Below are 21,160 nucleotides of genomic sequence, written 5' to 3' on the forward strand. Positions count from 1 at the left end.
GCTCATCACCTTCCTCCAGCCTGACATCTCGTCTTTCATTATTGTTCTCATGTACTAGTCTTTCAATAGATCCTTTACCCATTCAGGGAACTTACTTCCAAGTTCTCCAATTTCTCTCAATCCCCTCTAAAATCTATTTTGAGGTATCTTGTCAAGCACCTCAAGATCAAGGTATACACAGCCTACCCAAAACTCTACGACTCGGTGGTGCAGTTGGTAGAGACCCAGACTGTCACTACAGCGACCCGGGTTCGAATCCTGCCCAGGGCTGAAATAATTTCAGTATCGCTACGCTTCAAGTCATTACTCCAACTCTAGTGGGTGGGGAGTTGGGTGTGTGTGTGTGCGTGTAAGGTCACAGCATTACCCATAGATCGGTCACACGAGCTCTGAGCTCTCTTCCAGGAGGGAAATAACTGTCGATTACGAGTCCAACATGTGATCCAAAGGCCAAGGTGAATCTCCTGCATTACATCAACTATGTGTATATCTATCTACCTGTGGTGTTCAGGGTTGGGGCTGTGCTAGTGGGGTCTTCTCTTGATGGTCTCCTCCTAGTATATGGGTTCACAGTATATAAATCACTAAGGTGAAAAATTATAAACCTTAAGTATTCTTTCATGCATAGTTTATTATGTCTCTCGAGATAATATTTTCTTGAGAAAGTAGCAATACATAGTTGACATTGAAAGAGTTACTCTCCAGTGTGGATCCTCATATGCCTACTGAGACGACTTTTATGTGAAAAAGAACTACGGTACCACACATCTCATAATGGAAAGGCTTCTCTCCAATAAGTACCCTCACGTACAGTACTACCTCTCATTAACGGACTAAAAGGGGGGTAACGGTGTCCATTGATGTGAATAATCTGTTGATTTGGAGTGGTTTTTGGGTGGCATAGTGATTGCACCGCACTAAACAACAACACCAAAAACACAGCGAAAACACCGCAAACACAGGTAATTAATGTCCGTTAACAAGAGGTAGTACTGTACTCCCAAAGATTGCTTTTATGTAAGAAAATAGCTTCACACTGCTAGCATTTGAAATGTTTCTTTTCTGTGTGAGTTAATATGTAACTCTTAAGGTGAGCACTGGATGAGAAAGCACAATCACATAGAGTGCATATGAAAGACTACTCTCCATTGTGGACCCCAATATGCCGTCTTAAATTACTTTTATTTGCAAAAGCAGAATCACATAGTTTACACTGGAAAGGTTTTTCTCCTGTATGAACCATCATATGCCTACTGAAACCCTTTTTATCTAAAAAAGAACCACCGCACATCTCGCAATGGAAAGGCTTCCCTCCGGTATGTATTTTCATGTGCTTACGAAGACTGCTCTTATGTGCGAAAGCAGATTCACACAGATCACATTTCAAAGGTTTCTCTCCTGTGTGAATTAACATGTGACTCTTAAGATAACAATTTAATGAGAAAGCAGAATCACATAGTTTACATTGGAAAGGCTTCTCCCCAGTGTGGATTTTAATGTGCTCATTTAGACGGCTTTTAATTGCAAAAGCAGAATCACATTGTTTACATTGGAAAGGCTTTTCTCCAGTGTGGATCTTAATGTGCTGATTTAGACCACTTTTGAATGCAAAAGAAGAATCACATTGTTTACATTGGAAAGGTTTCACCCCAGTGTGGACCCGAATGTGCTTATCTAGAATGCTTTTACGTGTAAAAGCAGAATCACATTGTTTACATTCGAAAGGCTTCTCTCCTGTATGGATCCTCATGTGTTCAAGAATACTATTTTTTCGTGTGAAAGTAACATCACACAGGTCACATTGGAAAGGCTTTTCTCCAGTGTGGATCATCATGTGCCTACTGAAATTACTTTTAGTTATAAAAGAACCACCACACATCTCACAATGGAAAGGCTTCTCTTCACTATGTATATTCATGTGCATATAAAGACTGTTTCTACTTGCAAAAGCAGAATCACACTGTTTACATTGGAAAGGCTTCTCTCCAGTGTGGATATTAATGTGCTCATTTAGATTCTCTTTACGTGCAAAAGCTGAATCACACAGCTTACATTGGAAAGGTTTCACTCCAGTATGGACCCTAATGTGCTGATTTAGGTTGCTTTTATGTGCAAAAGCAGAATCGCACTGTTTACATTGGAAAGGCTTCTCTCCGGTATGGATCCTCATATGTCTATGAAAACAATTTTTTCGTGTGAAAGCAATATTACACAGCTCACATTGGAAATGTTTACCTTGAGTGTGGATCACCATATGCCTACTAAGAGTATTTTTAAGTGAAAAAGAATCACCACATTTCTCACAATGGAAAGGCTTCTCTCCAGTATGTACCCTCATGTGCATATGAAGACTGCTTTTACATGAGAAAGCAGCATCACACACATCACATTTGAAAGATCTGTCTCCTGTGTGGCTCTGGATATGTTTATGAAGATCACAATTATGGGCAAAAGCACTATCACAAAGATGGCAATGAAAAGGTTTTTCTCCAGAGTGGCCCGGCAGCATATCATTAACATTACTCTTGGCCATTTTCCCATCTCCAAGGGCACCTCTTAAGCCAATGAAAATTTAATGGCAGTCCTTGCCCTGCCGAAAAAAAGGGACAACAAGAGTTACTGTAAGATTAGTAGTTCACTAGAAGAAAACAATATTACTATCAATACACATATTCTTGACAATGATTAGAGAATGCATGGAGTAATACAAATTTGCTGCATGAAAGGGCTGATTGGACTATGTTTATTTACACCTAAAGAAGGCCTTTGATCAAATACCTTGTGTTTAATGTCTGTGGAAATTGGAGCATATTGGATGTGAGAAGGGCATGTACACAAGGACAGTATTAAAGCATAAACTGTCAGGATGGAAAGAAGTTAACAGTGGAGTCCCAAAATGTTCAGTACTTCCTCAACTGTTCACTAACCTGTGGAACAGTTTGGGCTCTCGTTTGCATTTGTCAACAATACACTACTCAAAGTTCTTCTCTGTGTAATAATTACTAGCTTCTAATTTCATAAGAAACATACCTGATTACACTTCCACGGCATGGTTTCCAGCTATTGGTAATGCTGACATTTTACAAAATAAAACTTTAAGAATGATAACTAGTAGCACCCAAACCACCTCAATGGAATCTTAAATCCTTCAGTTTTTACAGCCCTCTGATGGTATGCACTACACTGTTTTGTTGTACTGCACACTCCATGGATTGGTGATTCTCATGGTGACTTTATCAACACATGAATGGTCAACAACTTACCTTTCTTTGGATTCTCCAATCCAATGACAGGACCAACATGAAAATGATTTCTCACTGATATTATTGAATACATTTCTGTTATACATATTTGTGTTCTGTAAACTTGGTCGAGTATCTTACATTTTGTCTCAAATTACAGTAATATACAGTATATACATTTCTTTCTTCATTTCATTTTTTTTTTTCGTCCACTTCATTATATCTGTCATTCATTATACTTTGGTGGTGTACCCTTTATGTTGGTAACTGGGAAATCAGAGTATCCACATACATTTAAAACTTAAAAAATAATTATCATGCCTACTTGGTATACCTCCATACAACATGCCTTTATTTCGTTGTGTTGATTCTTCTGTTAGAGCTACACTTGTTTGTTTTTTTGTTTGAAATAATTTTCCAGCCATTTTTATGGACATCCACCATAATCAACCATATGTTGAAATCTCCACATATGTAAGATTGGTTTAGGTTTTCAATTGGATCTGGTGATGTGTTACCTTGATATGATGAAAAGAAACATAATAACAAAGACAGCATCTTTAATTTGTCTAAAAAAGAGGAACACTTAAGTAATTAATTTCTTAACAGCCTAACATTTAATCATTTGAGACATATAATGAAAGTGAGATTGAAATGATAAAATTTTATTTAACACATGATACAAAATTGAAAAAATGCAAAACACGAAAATTTAGGGGAAACAGAATCAAGCAAATAAACCCTTATTACCAAAATGATAATAATTATCCAATCTGGGGTATTGGCTGTATGTTATTGTGCAATATAAATTGTTCAGTAGCATGCAGTTGATACTATAAGGGCTATATGGGGCGCCCCTACATACCAGAGTCACACATAATTTTGTCTATGTTAGAGGAAATCTCTACTTGGAGAAATAATGCTACTTTAATGTTCTGCGAGTCTCCCTTCATTATGCTGTCCTCCTTCTTGATATTGTCTTGTACCAAGAAGGGGAGGTGTCAAGTAGAGAAGAAAAGGTAAAAGGTGCAGGTGGACAGATATTGACAGAAGAGGAGGTAGGAAGTGGAAGAGAGGTAGAATATTTTAGAAAGCTGTTGAATGTGGAGGATAGGGATTGGTTGTAGGAGTGGAAGGCACTAAGAAAATGATGATGAGAGAGGAAAATGGAGAAGAAATTAGAAAAGATGAGGTAGGAGTTTTGAAAATTATGAGAACAGGAAAGGTACTTAGGTTACATGGGTGTTATGTGGAGTATATGAAGACAGGAGGTATAGTAATGGTAGACTGACTAGTGAGGTTGTTTAGTGTGTGTCTCAGGAAGGGTAGAGTGCCAGAGGAGTTGGAGGAGTGCCTGAATAGTTCTGCTTTACAAGGAAAAAAATAGACAAATGTGATTGTACTAGTTTAGAGGGATAAGTTTGTTGAATGAAGTTGGGAAGGCTTATAGGAGGGCTTTAAATGAGAGGATCAGAAGAACAGAGGGAGCAATTGGTGAGGAGCAGTGCGAGTTTGGGAAAAGTATGGATTGCATAGATCAGATTTTTGTGGTAAGGCATTGTGTGAGAACACTTTGGCAAAAGGCACGGATGATTTTTTGGGCCTTTATGGATTTGGAAAAGGCTTATGACAGGGTAGATGGGAAGGCACTGTGGGAGGTTTTGCAGATATATGGTACTGGCAGAAAGCTGTTAAGGGCAGTCAAGAGTTTTTATGATAGTAGTAGAGCTTGTGTTAGAATTGGAAATGAAGAGTGGTTTGAGGAAAGGGTGGGGCTGTGTCTGGGATATTTCATGTTCCTATGACAGTTCAATATGTACATGGATGGGATGGTGTGTGAGGTAAATGTGAGGATAAGGGGTAGGGGACTGGAGATGCTTGAAGAAGATGGAGAAAAGTGGAAGGTGAGTCACTTGTTATTTGATAATAACATTGCGCTTGTGGCAGGGTCAGAGGGGGGATTAAGGGAGTTAATGGATTTTGGGAAGGTATGTGATAGAAGATAGTTGAAGGTAAATGTGGGTAAAAGTAAGGTGATGGGATGTACAAGGTAGAGGATGGCAGAGAGTTGGAAGTCTTAAAGGAGAGAGGCTGGAGGAGTTGGATAGCTTTAAGTATTTGGGGTCACATATGGCAGGAAAGGAGAGTGGAGATAAATTGTAGATTAAGAGAGGCAAGTAAATGCCCTGGGGGGATCAAAAAGTGTAATGAAAAATAGGCGTCTGGGAATGGGTGTGAAGAGATTATATGAAGGGGTGATTGTGTTGACAGCACTGTATGGGGGGTGGGGGTGGAGATTTGGAATTTATGAGAGGCAGAGGAAAGTTCGAATATGTCTGAGATGAAATGTCCGAGAAGTATGGTAAGGATTACAAGGTTAGATAGTGGGAAACAAGGTGAGGAAGATAGCAGGGTGCAAAAGGTGATGGTAGATAGGGCTGATGAAAGAATATTGGGTTGGTTTGGACATATGGAAAGAATGAGTAAAGAAAGATTAGTAAAAGAGGTGTGGAAATCAGGGGTGGATGGAGTGAACTTAAGGGGATAACTGAGGATGAGATGGATGGATGGGGTGAAAGGGGCTTTGAGCAAGAGAGGAATGTCTGTTGTGTAAGGGAGAAGGCAAGAGATGCAGTATGGTGCAGTGGAGAATGGCTATGTACAACTGAAACTGTGATGGAAGGATGGGGAGGGGAGTAGGGAGTGGTTACGTGTGAATATTTTGAAGCAGCCCAAAGGAATTTCTCCACACCTATTTTTTTGTTTGAGGCATAGCCAGCTTTTGGCATAGGCCATACAGACAGTTGCCTACAGTGCCTCCAGCTGGAAGGGGCTCCCATGAAAGAAAAAGAAAAGAAAAGAAAAAAAAAAAAAAAAAAAAAAAAAAAAAAAAAAAAAAAATAATAATAATGAATGCATATTAATTAAATCATTAAAGATTTTCTGCAATGAGGTGACTTTAGTTTATGATCTTTGGCACTATCAACTGAAGTTGACTGAGCTTATATAAGTGCTATTATAAATTGATCATTTATATATATATATATATATATATGTGCATGTGTGTGCTGTGTGTACAGATGCAAGATGTATGTATTGGGAAGGGGGTGGGGTGGCGCAGACAGAAGGTGCGCTAAATTCTGATGTTGCCAAGGGCTCCAAAATAGAACTGGTTCTGGCATGAGGGGAAGGAGAGGGGGATTGGCTATTAAATGAAGCAGCCTTGCTGTGGACATGCTGTCTTGCTGCACTCCTTCTGACCCAAGGCAGAGGTTGGGATACAGGGATGACCTTTCATCCATGAGGAGCTAAGACAAGAAGGTGGGAGGGGGGTGAATGGAAGTGGAATAGGTGGAAGTGAGTACAGTGAGACCTCTCATTAACGGACGTTAATTAGCTGTGTTTACGGTGTTTTTGCTGTGTTTTCGGTGTTTTTTTGTGCTGTTGTTTAGTGCGTGCAATCACTATGCCACCCAAAAACCACTCCAAAACACCGAAAACACCACAAACACAGCTAATTAACGTCCGTTAATGCGAGGTCTCACTGTATATGCCTTTGACTTGGCTACATCCATTATATGGGGAGAAAGCCCTTGGTATACAGATGATAAAAAATAAATTAATAAATTAAAGGTAAAGCCTGACCACTGATATAAGTACTCTAGCTATATATGTACATACACATGTTCTATGGCTTCCTGGTGGAGTGGTGGGCAATTTTGGGTCCTATGGTTGAGGTCCCAAGTTTGAGCTATGTTTCTGGTTTGAAAAAATGTCCACTGTTACTACAGGTCAGTACTAACCCCCTCAAGTAAGAGAATGGTATGCGAGTGTATGTGTGAGAGTCACAGCATTACTCAATGATTGAACAATATGAGCTCTAAGATACCATCACAGACATCTCTGACCCTCTTCCTTCTATAAGATCGTAGTTTATATCTTGTAACAATTTGCAGAATTTCCCTTTGCCCATATTTGTAAAATCTACAAATATGTTAGTGTAGCTTGTCATATCTTCCATTATGTCATATACACATATCAAGAATGTTATAGATGTCAGGATCAACCTTTATGATACTTTGCTCATCACCTTCCTCCAGCCTGACATCTCATCTTTCACTACTGTTCTCATGTACTAGTCTTTCAGAAGATCCGTTACCCATTCAAGGAACTTACTTACAAGTTCTCCGATTTCTCTCAATCCCCACCAAAGTCTATTTTGAGGTATCTTGTCAAGCACCTCAAGATTAAAGTATACACAGTCTACCCAACACTCTCCTGCATTACATCAATCATGTGTTCATTTCCCTAGTTTTGGTATACAGGGTTCATGGTACATAAATTACTAAGATAAAAATGATCAAGCTTATGTTTTCTTTCACACATTTCTTATTCTCTTGAAATAATGTTTTCTTGAGAATGGAGCAATACACAGTTTACACTGAAAAAGTTACACTCTAGTGTGGATCCTCATATGCCTATTGAGATTACTTTTATTTGAAAAAGAAACACAACACCTTTCACAATGGAAAGGCTTCTCTCCAGTATGTACCCTCATGTGCCCTTGAAGACGGCTTTTACATGAGAAAGCAGCAACACACAGCTCACATTTGAACAATTTCTCTCCTGTGTGAGTTAACATATGATCCTTAAGCTGAACTTTCATTGAGGAAGCAAAATCACATAGTTTACACGTGAAAGTTCTCTCTCCAGAGTGAGTTAACAGATGTTGCTTAAGATTACTTTTTGTTGAGAAAGCAGAGTCACATAGATTACATTTGAAAGGTTTCACTCCAGTGTGGACCCTTACATGCTGTCTTAAATATCTTTTCTGTGCAAAAGCAGAATCACACTGTTTACATTGGAAAGGCTTCTCTGCAGTGTGGCCCTTAATGTGATCATTTAGACTATCTTTACGTGCAAAAGCAGAATCACATTGTTTACATTTGAAAGGCTTCTCTCCAGTGTGGGTCCTTCTATGCCTAATGAGAACACTTTGATGTGAAAAAGAATCACCACACATCTTGCAATGGAAAGGCTTCTCTCCCGTATGTACCCTCATGTGCTCACGAAGACTGCTCTTTAGTGAGAAAGCAGCTTCACATAAATCGCAGTTGAAAGGCTTGTCTCCTGTGTGGATCCGGATATGCTTTAGAAGATCACAATTGCGTGCAAAAGCACCATCACAAAGACCACAACGAAAAGGTTTTTCTCCAGTGTGGACCAGCAGCATATCATGAACATTACTCTCGGCCATTTTTCGATCTCTCGGGGCACTTCTTCATATGAAAATTTAATGGCAGTCCTTGCCCTGCCAAAAAAGGGACAACAAGAGTCACTTATTGGAGTATTATTTCAATTGAAGAAAACAACATTACTATCAATACACATATTCCTGATAATGGTTTAAGAAAACATGAATAGAATGCAAGAAAGGGCTGTGTGGACTGTGTTTATTTCCTTTGATAAAGTACCTTCCACTTAACTACTGTGGAAACTGGAGCATATTGGAGGGCTGACAGATTAACTACTTTCATGGATAAGAGAAGGACATGTACACAAGGGCAGTATTAAAGCATAAACTGTCAGGATGGAAAGAAGTTACCAATGCAGTAGCACAATGTTCAGTACTTCCTTAACTGTTCACTAACCTGTGGAACAGTTTGAGTTCTCATCGTTTGCATTTGTCAACAATACACTTCTCAAAGGTCTTCTCTGATTTCCTATGTAAGTTACTAAGCTTCTACATTCATAAGAACCACACTTGATTACACTTCCACATCATGGTTCCCAGCTGTTGGCAATGCAGACATTTTACAAAATAAAGCATTAAAAATTATAACTGGATGCATCCAAACCACCTCAATGGAACACTTGCACAGAGAACCTAAAATCTTTTTAATAGGATATCATGTAAAAAGTAACAGGTACACAGTTCTGTGGTAGAACCCTCAACCTCACTTACCCACCTCATTATATCATACAGACAACACCAGCTCAACATACAAAATAAACAAATTAAACATCAGGTAATTTCTCAAACATATACAACAACTAATCATCAATACTGCACAAAAACACATTCACACTTGCATCACTAAACAAGCTCTTCAAGATGGATCACCAAATTCAATACTTGACCAAAACCCCTCATACATCAACCCCACAGAAAAATCCCACACAAGAAAAGCAAGAAATATATTGAGAGGATTAGGAGAGGAACAGAAGGAGTAATTGGTGAGGAACAGTGTGGATTTAGGACGGGTAGAGGTTGTGTAGATCAGATCTTTGTGGTAAGACAGATATGTGAGAAAGCTATAGGAAAGGGGAAGGATGTTTTTTGGGCTTTTATGGATCTGGAAAAGGCTTATGATAGGGTAGACAGAAAGGCACTGTGGGAGGTTATGCAGATTTATGGGATAGGAGGAAAGCTTTTGGGAGCTGTCAAGAGTTTTTATGTGAGTAGTAGAGCATGTGTTAGGATTGGAAATGGAGAGAGTGAGTGGTTTGAAGTAAAGGTGGGACTTCGTCAAGGATGCGTTATGTCGCCCTGGCTGTTCAACTTATACATGGATGGGGTGGTGCGAGAGGTGAATGCTAGGGTAGTGAGTCAGGGATTGGAGATGGTTAAAGAAAATGGAGAAAAGTGGGAGGTGAGCCAGCTGTTGTTTGCGGACGACACTGCGCTTGTGGCAGGGTCAGAGGAGGGATTGAGGAAGCTGGTGGCAGAGTTTGGGAGAGTATGTGATAGAAGAAAGCTAAAGATAAATGTGGGTAAAAGTAAGGTGATGAGATGTACAAGGGGTGAAAGTGGCAGTAGACTGGAAGTGAACATTAAGGGAGAGCGACTGGAGGAAGTGGATAGTTTTAGATACTTGGGTGCAAGTGTAGCAGGAAAAGGTGGAGTGAAGGTGGAGGTAGAATGTAGATTGAGAGAAGCGAGTAAATGCCTTGGTGGTTTAAAGAGTGTAATGAGAAATAGACATTTGGGAATGGATGCGAAGAGGAGACTGTATGAAGGAGTGATTGTGCCAACAGCACTGTATGGGGCAGAAACGTGGAACATAAGAGAAGAAGAGAGAAGGAGTTTGAATGTGTTTGAGATGAGGTGTCTGAGAAGTATGGTGGGGGTTACTAGGCTAGATAGAGTGAGAAATGAGGAGGTGAGGAGGAGAACAGGGGTGAAAAAGGATTTGGGAGAGAGGGTTGATGAAAGAATATTAGGATGGTTTGGACACATGGAAAGAATGAGTGAAGAAAGACTAGTAAAAGAGGTATGGAAGGCAGATGTGGAGGGAGTGAACATGAGGGGACGTCCTAGGATGAGGTGGATGGATGGGGTGAAGGGGGCTTTGGGGAAGAGGGGAATGTCTGTTGAGGAAGGAAGGGAGAGGACGGAAGACAGAGGTGAGTGGAGAATGGTTGTATATGGATGATGTTGTGACTGCATGAGGAGGAATGGGCGGGGGGGTGGGGGGTGGGGTAGTATGTGTGAGTAAATTTTGACGCAGCCCGAAGGGATTTCTCCCCGTCCTCTCCTTATATGCAAAGGGGGACGGAGAGGGGGGGTCGCCGATTAAATGAAGCGGCCTTGCTGTGGATGTACTGTGTCTTGCGACACTGCTTCTGACCCAGGGCGGTGGGCAGGGTTCAGGGATGACCCGTCATCCAGGAGGTGCTCAGATGAGAGGAAGGGTGGGAGGGGTGTGGAGTGTATTTAGGGATGAAATGGGTGGGAGTGTTTTTATGCCTTTTCTTTTGTGGCTACCTCCCTTGGAAGGGGGAAAAAGCCTTGGTATATGTATGTATGTTTGGCATTGAGTGAAACTAAGTTAAAAGGGAGGGGTGAGTTTGAGTTTGGGAGCATAGTTGAGAGGGTGTCAGAAGTAAAGTATGAGGGAGAGAAGGGGTGGCTATGCTAGTAAGTGAAGAGATAGGTAAATATGTGGAGTGAAAGGAGGTTTCTTCAAAGTTAATGTGGATTAAGGTGAAACTGGAAGGGAGATGTGTTTTTTTCTAAGTGCATATGGACCTTGTAGTGAGAAGAGTGTAGAGGAAAGGGAGGCTTTTTGGACAGATTTGAACAAGAGTAGAGGGTTTAGGGAGAAATGTCAATGTAGTGGTACTGGGAGACCTCAATGCTAAGGTAGGATATGACCCAAGAGACAGAGTGGTTGGGAAATGTGGAGTTCCAAGAAAAAATCATGGTAGAAAGATGATGGAAATGTGTCTAGAGAGTTGATGATAGCAAATACAGTGTTAAGGAAGAAAGTCAATCATAGCTACATATGGGAGAGGAAGGTAGATAGGGCTTTAAGGGAGCGTCGCCAGCGATATTTCGAAAAATTCTGGTACATGAACAAATTTTGGGTAAACATTTCAAAAGAATATTTATGATGGTGGCAACACTCATACAATGTTATATAGCTATATTTCGTTTCTATTTCTTATACAGAATAAAATAGATAAAATATTGGCAACCTCTGGCAACACCATTGCATACAAAAAACATTCTGTATATCGAAATAGCATCAACATTTCTATAGCTATTTCGTTTTTTGCTACAGAATTGTGTTTATGGAGATATTAGGCAATTCCCCCCATCAACATACCCCACAAAGACAGTAGACAGGGCACCAGTACTCTTGAAAAGTTCAAAGGAAGGTGACGTCGCTCCTGGCGCTCTCACTGTATGCAAGAATTTTTATTCCTCTCCCTGTATTGTTGCTGTGATCATGGGAAAATTAACAAGAAACAAGAGAGTGAAGCGGCAGAATATAGAGAGGGCCTGTGAGTCCCTGAAATAGAAACAAGAAGGAAAAAGAAAGAGGAGAAAAGCAGCAAAGCTGCACACAGCACTCCACAAGCATTTGCTATCCACGCCCACCTTACACCTCCACCCACGCCACACCACACACCTTCACCTCACACCTCATCAGCAAAGAGGAAATTGGAGATTTGCTATACATCGCAACGATCAAAAAATGATCGCAAATATTTAAATCACCCGTCCTGTAAAGTATACGTTTTTGTTCGTTCTGTTGTAATATCTTCGGTTGTTCTTCATAGATTTTTGCCATTTTTGTCAATTGTACTGGAATTGTATTTACCTAACTGTAGTATACAGGAAGGAGAAACACTTGGGTCCTGTCTTTTATTCTCTAATTTTCCAACATACCTAGACTCAAATTCATGGTTCCAACTTAATCTATACCTTCGATTTCCAATTATCATAACTAGATTTGAACTCATTTATTGTTTGAGCTTGGGTTACATCACCTTCTTAGCTATTCCACATATTTATACATATGAAAAATATTTCTTCATATCCATTTGACATGTGTGTTTGTCATATATGTATGCAACTGATATGCGAAGGGACGATGTTTTGAATCTTTATTGTGATGTAAGCATACAGGAGAGCATTGGATGCTCTCTGTGTGGGGGATGGGTATAGACTGATGTAGGGGCAACGTCATTCTCCTAACGCAGGAAGACTATGCCACGCCTTAGTAGACATGTATGAATGAAGGCCTTGTGGCCATGACAAAGAGTCCTTGTACTAGAAAGCGTCTGGTGGTTGGAGCACTCTACAACACTACAGTGCAACCCTACGGTGCCCTGCTCGTGTCGAATGCCAGGGCACCTTATAGCACTACGCCACACCTCCCTACCCTCCGCGCTCGCATGACCATGGCGAGGGATATGCTTACCCGTGAGTTGGGGCGAGCGGCGGAGGCGGAATTGGGGGGACCCGCACATGAGGACGGCAGATCCTCCACCGAGAGATGGGACGCGGCGGGGCGGCGTCTCCGGAGGCCGGTGGTCGCTCCCGTAGATGGCGGGGCGGCGATGCGCTGATTGGACAACGCCAATCCTCGTCGGCGGTAAGGGCGTTTCGGAGCTTCCAGTACGGAGGGGTGGAGTTGGGTAGAGCGCGGCCGTCGGACGGGAGCCCAGAGGTCACGCAGGTAACCGGATGACCGTAGGCGGGGTTTATCCGTGCCGCGGCCCGTGGTCTCCAGAGCGTCCCGTCGGCGTCGGGCGACGGGTTGTCACCGCCAAGCACCGGTATTGCCGTTAACGGCGCTCCTGACGTGAGGAGGGTGACGAGCGGACGATGACCCGTCATCTACAAGAAGTGGGGCCATCTAAATGGGTATGGCTTGCATTTGGATGCGGCCCGGGTGGCAGCAGGCGTCTCCAGTGGTAGTGGCGTGTCGGGTTTCGGCGTCCGTCAGAAACCGTGGGCCACACTGGTCGAGGCAGAAGTGCCCGGTATTTCAGTCCTGCGTGCACACTGCGTTGGGGGCGGAATCGAAGGGGGCCAGCACGGGCGGCGGCGACAAAGCTCGCCTTACGACAGGCGTGACAATACCTTGCTGCACCACTGAGTCAAGGTCTTCCTTCGCTTGAACCTGAAATGCGAACGGTATCGGCCTAGGCATGTGAGCCGAGTGCCTAGCCCTGTGATTCCGCACCTGTGTTGTCAGGCAGTAAGGTACGGGCGCTGACAGGTGTCGGAGGGCGGTCAGCCGGAAGCGTACCGTTGTGGGGGGGAGGGGCATGTGAGATATGTCGACCGCGTCGTCTGCACTGAGAGCGGCGGCTGTAGGGCTCTTGATATCTCCGACATGCCAAGGTGCTGAGGGCCTATCCCTTTGATGTCCGCACCTGTGTAAGGCAGCACGGCGTGGGCGCTGACAGGTGGCGGTGGGCGATGGGCCGGAAAGCACCATGACGGCAGATGCCAGCCTTCCCGGGAGAAGGCGCGGGGGCGGGGGTTTCGTGCGCCTGGTGGGGAATCTTTTGCTTGGCGACACGGCGCATGCGTTCAGGACCTATTGGGCATTCGAGATGGTCACCATCATTGCCTCCTGTGGGCGGTAGTGGCGTCGCCACCTCCTACGGTGACGTAATTACAACGAGGGAGCAGAGTCAGTGATACAGGCCTGTGCGAGTCCGCTGGCCTCCGCGTGGGTGGCACTCGTGGCGAGCCGGGGGAAGCAGGATAAAAGGCCTCTTTATTCACGCGGCCTGTGTAAGTGGCCTGGGCCCCGTGCAGGGTGACGTTCGCGGTTGGTAGGTCGAAACTGTGGGATGAAGGCCTCTTTGTTCGCACCACTACGTGCACGAAGGCGCATCACTATCACTATTACACGATTTTTCATGGTCCCATGCATGTACACTGTGATCGGCACCGCAGTCACGGCCCAGCGTGTTCACTGTCGCCTACTGGTCTAGTTCTGTCAGCACTCTGTTCACATACGTGCCACCAATTCATGTATCGTCCCATGTTTCACTGTTGCACAGTGCAAGCAATTGCAAGCATTATCATACTCACTGCGCCATGTTTGTCATATGTGTGTGCAAATGAAATGCGAAGGGACGATGTTTGAATTTTTATTATGACGTAAGCATAGAGGAGAGCATTGGATGTTCTCTGTGTGGGAGATGGGTATGGACTGACGTGGGGGCAACGTCATTCTCCTTACACAGAAGGAAGACTATGCCACCCCTCAGTAAACATGTATGAATGAAGGCCTTATGGCCATGACAAAGTCCTTGCACTGGAAAGTGTCTGGTGGTTGGGGCACTCTACAACACTACAGTCAGGCACAGATCCAGGAATGTTATTTGGGGGGGCCCAAACTGATAACTGATACTTGAAACATGCCGATGTTTTAACCCGCAAGAATAATGCTGTTGGCTTGGAGATTGGTCCAGAAACCTAAATCTGTTTTGCTCGTAATTGTATGTAAAATCATATATAATTCACAAATATAATTCAAATCATAAATTCACACTAAAAAGTGTTTATCCAAGGAGAATCAAACTCCAGATGAGTGAAAAAATTATATTATTATTAATTAAAATAATATGACATTAGATCATGCTCTACAAAACATAAATGTGTGCCCACTACTCAATTACCATCAAATAATACAACACACCATTGATAATAATGGTGTTTTGGTACCATAATACAACAGTAATACACCATTGACACCAATATACAACAACACATCAAGTGAAAAGTAAACGGCAGTTCTTTTCCAAGAATTTGTTCAGGATTTGCTCCACAGAAATGGGAATGGTATTATGCATTGAGAGCAATGCAAGACCATTCATGTGTTCCTGCCCAACTGTGCTTCTAAGATACGTTTTCAGTCTTTTAAGTGCTGAAAAAGACCTCTCAGCTTGAGCATTTGACACCGGTTGCATTAACAGAACTTTCAAAAGGCATGATATGTTGGGAAACATGTTCGCACTCACATGCACTTGCGTGTCCATCAGAGAACTGAACGTTGGGGATTATATTGTCCAATGTTCTATTTCTGCTTTTACAAGAGGCAGTGATTCAATATCTGTTTGATACAACTCTGCAGCTTGTAGAACAGCTGCTGCCTTTGTGTCCGGACCTTTGAGGAGTTCCTTCACCTGAAGTGTTACAGCCACAATGCTTTCGCTGAAACGATATCTTAATTCAGACAGCACGTGATCTACGAACGGAATGTACACCGACCTGCGATAATATTCTTCCAGGCTCTGATGAGGAACGTTTGATCTTAGTGTTTGACGTCCGCAGAGATGAGGTACGGTGATTTCTTCTTGAGGAGAACTGACTTCTGCCAGTAGTTCTTCAGCCTTCAAGAACACTTCATGAAAGTGGCAATGACTGGACTGGACAGACGACAAAATGGCATCTGGACTGTATCCTAGTGGCTTCATTCATTAGTAGATTTGCTTGTAGCAAGATTTCTTATTTTTGCCAAGAAAATCACATATTGCATTCATGTATCATAGTTTATAAGATTAATATCTAATTTTCTAATGTAAATTTTTGGAAGTACACACCTATGCGATACATCAATAGAAAATTAATTATTAAATTTGTGAATTATAATACATCAACATAATATGCAATTTTCTTGGCAGAAATCAATAACAAAAAAAGTTGCTAAAACTGATTTATTAACAAACGAAGTCATAGCAGTTGAATGATACACCATGTTTGTGTTGACAGATGCCTAACTAATGTAACCTAACCTACATTTAGTAATTCAGTACCTCAAATTCTAAAGATCATCCAGGTTGTCATTGTTGTCATGAATACTGATGGCCTGATTATTATTGTACCTTGGGCAATTAACAGACAATGACAAAACCCTGTGTTCTCTCAAAAAGTCCAAGGAAGCTTGATTGTCTTTGTAACAGCACTTATTAACTTCACCTGGAGTTGGAGAACACCCGGTACACAACATGAAAGCCATCACCTAACTGACAGTAACTGGACTGCACAGACAACATGGTGTCTGGACTGTATCCTAGTGGCTTCATTCGTTAGTAGATTTGCTTGTAACAAGGTTTTTTGTTATTTCAGTAAATTTTTAGTTGTGCAGATCTATGCAACATGGCAAATAGAAAATTAAAATTTAATTTGATAAATTATGATATATCAATGTAATATGCAATTTCCTTGGCAGAAATCAATAACAAAAAAGTTGCTAAAACAATTTACTAACGAACAAAGTTGCAGCGGTTGAACGATACGCCATGTTTGTTTCGATAGATGCTGATGTAGAAGAAATGAAAGGATGATTAATTCATCTATTCTAGCGTAACTAACCTACGTAACCTAACCTATATTTAACATTTCAGTACATCAAATTCTAAAGATCATCCAGGTCTTTGTCGTCATCACGGATGCTGATGGCCTGATTATTATTATACCTCGGACAATTAACAGACTACAGCAGAACCCCATGTTCTCTCACAAAGACCAAGGAAGCCCTATTGTCTTTATTACAGTGCTTATTAACATCACCTGTAGTTGGAGAATGCCCAGTCCACAACGTGAAAGCTATCATCTAACTGACAGTGACTGGACTGGACAGATGACAGCATGACGTCCATACCATATCCTAGCGGCTTCATTCGTTAGTAGATATGCTTGTAGCAAGGTTTTATGTTATTTATTTCTGCTAAGAAAATTGCATACTACATTCTTGTATTTCAATTTACAAAATTAATATTTTTCTAATGCTATATCATGTAGGTGTGCACAACTAAAATAATACCTTTATTTCCACCAAGAAAATTGCATATTTATATTATGTTCGTGTATTATAATTTACAAAATTAATATTTTTCTAATGCTATATCATGTAATGATGTAGGTATGAACAACTAATACCTATGGCAATTGTAATTTTGAACTAGGTGTTGTTGTGGTTTTCATTATCTGTCAGTGTATCTCATGTATTTGATTCATTGCCAAATAAACTCATTATTATTATAAGGTTATATTAGAATTAGGTTATGAGCTATTGAACAACGAAGTTTAATATTAAATACCAGTGTTTGCATGATTCTGGAAATTTACCCTAGTTAAAACTAGGTAAGTATTGTTACTGTAAATACTAAGGCACCTACCTCGATTTAAATGCTCGTATTAAAATTCGTAGCAGCTCAATCTCAACTAAGCAAACTTCCTTTATGGCTCTCTAATATGCTAACTGGATCCATGGGTTTTCTAGGAAGAAAAAAAGTATAAATACTCATATATGGAGAACGGTATGTTCAAGTTTTGTTCGAGGTGTTCGGCTTTGTAGCGGTACACCTTTATATCCGATGTTTTATTTCCTTACCCTAGTTTGATCGTACAAATGACATATAGATCTATTTTCATTTTGTAAACACAGTCAGTCTCGAGCCACGACTGTCATAAAGCTAATCAGAAATTCGCTAGATTCGTGCCTAAAAATCCCTATATTGACGCATATACTTGTAGTACCAGGAAATTTGTATTAAAATGAAACAATAGTAAAAAAAAATGTCTGTTGAGTAGTTCAGAAGTTTATTTTTTGTCCCAGAAAAACTACTGAAAAATCGCAATTTGGAGACAAAATCTCCAAAAGTGACCCGAGGAGTGTGTAGTGACGCGCCGTTTGGCTTTTATATTCTGTTCTGTTCTGTTTATTTTGGGAAAAAATTCCCACGGGCTTTTTGGTGAGCCCGTTTGGAGGGTGATTCGACTTATGAGTGTGTGCGGGTTTAACCACACACACTCATACATTCACAAGATGTGCATACGGATATGAAATACGTATGCACATCTCGGTGAATGCACCCTTCCTAACATGAGCTGTGTATTCAGTGGATAGTGTTTTTGTAGCAATTGGTGTAATGAAATAAAAAAAAAAGGTGGGGGGGGGGTGATTCAAAGTATGAGTGTGTGTGGCTTGGTCACGCCCACTCATACATTTACCGGATGTGCATACCTATGTTAAATACGTATGCACATCTCGGTGAATTCACCCTTCCTGACATGAACGGAGTACACAAGTGCAATAGTATAAAAATTTTAAAGGGGGGGCTGACACTCCACCAGCCGACGCAGTTCGTAATTACTTAAGTGGCTGCATAGGCGGCGCACAAGACCCTCAGATGTTGTCGGAGGCCCTCTCCTCAGAAAAGCAGTTGCGGGGCAATGCTTGAGGTAGTGGTCAAGGGTGGCTTCTGGGTGGCGGCAGTGGCGACATCTTCTTTCTTCTGGCGTGGAGTTGGTCTTTATTTGCCAGAAACAACGGTCCTCCAACCTCAGACGGAAGAGCAGAGTTTCCACTTTTCTAGGTGTGGAGCGAGGAAGTACAAGGGGCTCGTAGTCTGTGACTGCCCTGTACCACCTCGCCCTTTCTGACACCTCTGCCTCCAGTCTGTGCTGAAGGAACCGTTGTACCTGGTTAAGAGCCCTGGTGCGTATGCGCAACTGATTTCTGCTGAGAGGGACGACAACATCGACTTTGGGTCTTTGGTTCTGCTGCGGCGTCGGCTAGCTCGTTACCTGGGACGCCCACATGGCTCGGCACCCAGTTGAGCGTAACACTCCTGCCTTGCTGATGTAGCTTCAGCAGGAGTGCTAGGATGGAGGTCAGTAGGTGTACATTGTCGCTGGGCTGTGTCGATTCTAAGCTGCCTAGCAGAGACTGAATCCGTGTGGACCACTACAGGACCAGCTCGAGATATTAGAACATGCTCTGACGCTCCTTGGACCGCTATGACCTCAGCTTGGAGAGTGGACGCATGATCAGATACTCTCCTGCCGAAGGTCAAACCATCCGTCACGAAGGCAGCCCCCGCACTACGGGGCCTGTTGGGGTCTACGGAGCCATCCGTATAATAGACCGCCATTCCAGGTTCAGACAGTGCGTGGATGCCTTGTAGGGCCTGCGCTCGTACTCTTTCCTGGTCATATAACTTCTTCTTACTGGGAAGCTTTGTGACAACGAAGGTTGCAGGTATCGACAGCCATGGTAGTGGAGGCTTGAACTCTGGGTGTGGAGAGTCCCTACCCTTCTCAAGGAGAACGCTGGTGAGCCTGAAGGAGTCCAGAAGTCCAGCCGCCTGAGATAGCCAGGTACCGGAGTGAATAAGAGTATCCACCCGTCCCAGAGCTATCACAAGGCTCTGACTCAGCTCAGTTATCCTGGGGCTCTGGACTAGTTTCCACAGCAGCCTGTTTAGCACTATCCTTTCCGCTGTCTTCCCCATGCAGCTTGTCAGGCTGATGGGGCGATAAGGACTAGGTTCTTTTGGTTTTGGAATTGGCGTTATGATTGCCGTCTTCCAGGCTGTTGGTAGCTTGCCAGTCCTCCAAGACTCGTTTATCACCCTTAGAAGTGCCTCGTCACCCGCTGGCCCAAGATGGGTCAACATGGAATAGGTGACGAGGTCCTCTCCAGGTGCCGTGTCTGAGCTGGTCTTGTGTGTGACCCGTAGCTCCTGAAGCGTAAAGCTAGCGTCAGTATCATCCGACCGACTCATCATGTCCTCAACACTATGGCGCCTCACTCCTTGGAGGTCCTGCGGTGTATCTTGAACACACTACGGGAGTGAGGTGCTGCTGGAGCGAGAGACAAACTCCTGCACCAGCCGCTGCGCCTCAGCATCAGGGGCATGATGAGTGCGTCGCGGTTGAGTCCTGCCAGTAGCTTTACGGAGCTTGGACCACAGCTCTGCTAGGGAGGTGTGAGCGTTAAAGCCCTCACACCATTCAAGAAATTTAGCTCTTCTGGCATCTACTCAAGCTTGGCTGTTATACTCGCTGTAGTTGGCAAGCATAATTCGCAAAGACGTCCTGGCCAGTCAGCCAGGAGCCAATCAGAAGGTCGGAAAGCTCCCCGGGTTCCCACTATCCTCCTTTAAAAGGTCGGTGCCCAGCCGAGCGTCGGAATGCAAAGCTGTATACTTCTGCTGCAAGCGAACCAACAGAACAATCACGAACAGTCCTCTTAAAATAAACAACACAAACGTCCCAGTGAAAGACCATACCTGTGTGCTGGGTAGCACACTGGATAGTGGCCTTACCTGGACCCCACACTTCCGCAAACAGGGAGCGAAGGCTAGGGCTGGGCTGGGAAGGCTAAGACGCTTCAAAACTGCAACACTGACCACCAAACGTCGACTGTACCTAGCCCTTGTCAGATCGATTCTGTGCCAGTCCCCGGGACTAAGCCAGCTGACATGTCCCACTAACAACTACGACTACGACTACGACAGAATGCCGCTGTCAAGTTCATCACGGGTTCGCGATGGAGCGACTTCAAAACCGCTGAGTCCCTACACCGAGTTTCCAACATCCGTCCACTCAACCAACACAAACACAACTTCACACGAGACACCTAGAAAAACTGCACGACAGTCACAAACACCTAATACAACACATTACACCTAGACCACACCGTACAGACTATCTGTCAGCTGCGCCCCTCCCACGAACGGTGTACACGATAAGACGTGTATAGCCGTACTTATCAATGATACATCCCTTCACCAGCTTTGATTGGTGATAACAACAATAATAATGATAATCTAATAATAATAATAATAATGATAATAAAATAATAATAATAATA

General features: G+C 42.7%; 1 protein-coding gene across 3 annotated transcripts; it reads right to left on the reverse strand.

Annotated features, from left to right (window-relative positions):
* Positions 1 to 628: 628 nt before the first annotated feature.
* On the reverse strand, positions 629 to 18,037 carry LOC143020244 (uncharacterized). Of its 3 annotated transcripts, XM_076176421.1 has the most exons (4): positions 17,894 to 18,037; positions 17,679 to 17,778; positions 8,894 to 9,036; positions 3,892 to 8,553 (listed from the first exon to the last, which is right to left on the reverse strand). In XM_076176421.1, exon 4 carries the CDS (start codon positions 8,497 to 8,499, stop codon positions 7,693 to 7,695), a length of 807 nt encoding a protein of 268 aa, XP_076032536.1. In that variant the 5' UTR covers positions 8,500 to 8,553; positions 8,894 to 9,036; positions 17,679 to 17,778; positions 17,894 to 18,037; the 3' UTR covers positions 3,892 to 7,692. The 3 variants fall into 3 exon arrangements, with proteins under 3 accessions (XP_076032534.1, XP_076032536.1, XP_076032535.1); XM_076176419.1 differs by lacking the exons at positions 3,892 to 8,553; positions 8,894 to 9,036 and adding an exon at positions 629 to 2,590; XM_076176420.1 differs by lacking the exon at positions 8,894 to 9,036.
* Between the last annotated feature and the right edge of the window lie 3,123 nt (positions 18,038 to 21,160).

This window comes from Oratosquilla oratoria, chromosome 39, assembly GCF_046742065.1.
Source record: "Oratosquilla oratoria isolate Oo_2021 chromosome 39, ASM4674206v1, whole genome shotgun sequence".
Taxonomy (NCBI): Eukaryota; Metazoa; Arthropoda; class Malacostraca; order Stomatopoda; family Squillidae; genus Oratosquilla; species Oratosquilla oratoria.

Coding starts and splice junctions, on each gene's coding strand:
- LOC143020244 (XM_076176419.1), bottom strand. CDS start 2,533: ATGGCCAAGAGTAATGTTAATGATATGCTGCCGGGCCACTCTGGAGAA.